This window comes from Vollenhovia emeryi, unplaced genomic scaffold, assembly GCF_000949405.1.
Source record: "Vollenhovia emeryi isolate VEMERY1.0 unplaced genomic scaffold, V.emery_V1.0 DF946355.1, whole genome shotgun sequence".
NCBI lineage: Eukaryota > Metazoa > Arthropoda > Insecta > Hymenoptera > Formicidae > Vollenhovia > Vollenhovia emeryi.
The window spans coordinates 1-1924 of record NW_011960011.1 but is presented as its reverse complement, the minus strand read 5'-3'; the positions used below and the strand labels follow the sequence as shown (position 1 = coordinate 1924).

The 1924-nt window shown below is 22.0% G+C and overlaps 1 protein-coding gene across 1 annotated transcript; it reads left to right on the top strand.

The window, feature by feature from the left end:
- The first annotated feature begins 63 nt into the window (after positions 1 to 63).
- On the top strand, positions 64 to 597 carry LOC105559885. Its single transcript, XM_012008523.1, has 2 exons — positions 64 to 210; positions 382 to 597. The coding sequence occupies exons 1-2, from the start codon at positions 121 to 123 to the stop codon at positions 595 to 597; spliced, it is 306 nt and encodes a 101-aa protein (XP_011863913.1). The 5' UTR covers positions 64 to 120.
- Positions 598 to 1924: the final 1327 nt, after the last annotated feature.

Here is a 1924-nt window from a genome sequence, read left to right as displayed (position 1 = left end):
ATACATATATAGTATACTAAGAAAATATGTTAATTTTATAGGGAAGTAGTAGGATTCGTTGATGAGATTGAAGGCCCAAAAATTGTGGGAAAAGCACAACATTATCGACTGCTTAAATTTATGTTGAATAATAATAGTCAACATCGGCTACAAGTTGTAGCTTGGAATAACGAAGTTGAACGAATACAATGTTTCATACAACCAAATAAGGTAATTAATAATTTTTATGTTTAGTTTACATTTACTTATGCATTATTTATATTTACAAATTATTATCGGAATTCAAATTAAATAAAACAACCTACTATCCAAATAGTTAAATGTATTTAAATAAAATTTTAATATTTTAATTTATTTTTATATTGTTCTTATATTTTATAGATTATACATATAGATGGTGCAAAAGCCAAAAAACCGAAAATTACAGATTTTAATCATGGTACATTACCGTACGAATTGATCGTATGTTCTAATACGATTATTAATATTCTTGGCACATTTGATATAAAGTTAAACATAAATGCAGTACAACCTCAAAAAGTTACTTTAACAAAAATACCAGAATATCTAAATTCATATATTGGTAAGTATCAATAATATTTCTGGACATTTTAATTTTTTAAAAAATAATTATATGACTCTCTCTCTCTCTCAAATATACATTATTAATTAAATTTTTTTCTGTTAGCAAGTTAGGTTAACTAATTTAAAAAAAAATCTATTACCATGTGTCCTTTGGACATTCTGAAAGTAGAAATTATAATTTTAAGATAATATTTGTAATTTTTAATGTTTAAAAAAATAGGTTTATGTATTTGTTTCATAAATAAAAGTAAAATCGTAAAAAGTAATTATATTTAAATTAACAAATTGCCTCAATTAAAAAATTAAATTAATTAATTTTTAGTTGTGTGCGGTTTTATAAAAACCAATTTTAATGTGTTTTCAACAAATCATAAAGTATGTGGTTATGGCTCAATCACTGACGGTACTTATAAATTAGAAATTCAAATCACGAACTTCGATAACTATGTAAATGATTTTATAAAAGGCCAAGAAATAGAAGTTAAAGGATATGTGAAAGTAGCAAGTTAATATTTTATTATATATATAATAAATAAATTTTTTAAGAAATAGCTATTACTTTTTATTGATATTTTTATTTCGTGTACTTATACAGATGATATTTTTTACTTGGAGGTGGATAATGTATCAAACATTACATTATTAAAAGAAAAAATGACATTTGCAAAATGTTTAAAAGGTACAAAACCTATAACAAAAAGAATTAGGGAAAATGTTGAACAAAATGTTCCGAATAAAATTACTCGTATGTAATTTTTTTATACAAAACTTTTATTCTTTCTCATATAATGTAAGTATCTTATGATTGAAGTATCAACAAAACATATAATTACTTTATTTAAAAAACATAATATTAATACAATTAAAAAAATTAACATAACATTTTATTAATTAATTGTTATTTAAATATTAAATTTATTTTACAGATTCAATCGTTATTTAAAAATGTTTTTGCATTTAATAATTTAATTTACGTAATTATATTTTCCTTTTTAAATATTCCTGTGTTAACGATGTCGTGATACATAATAGAGTATTGGTATCATCTCATCATGACGACATTTACTTTTTACAACAGTTTTATGTTCAATGGTTAGTTAACTCATTCTTTATCTCTTATAAATATTATATTTTTTTAAGTATTCAATAATTTTGCTAAAAGTAATATAATCTTTAGGTAAATGATAAGAGTTTCCGTCTTACTGAATCATTTTATGATGTTATTATGCTTAAATTGGTTCTATCTGAATGTTGAATCTACGTGTTTTTTGTGCTAGCATCATATCATATGTATTGAGAAACTTATTTACAACAAAGTCTAATAAAATATTTAGGTAAG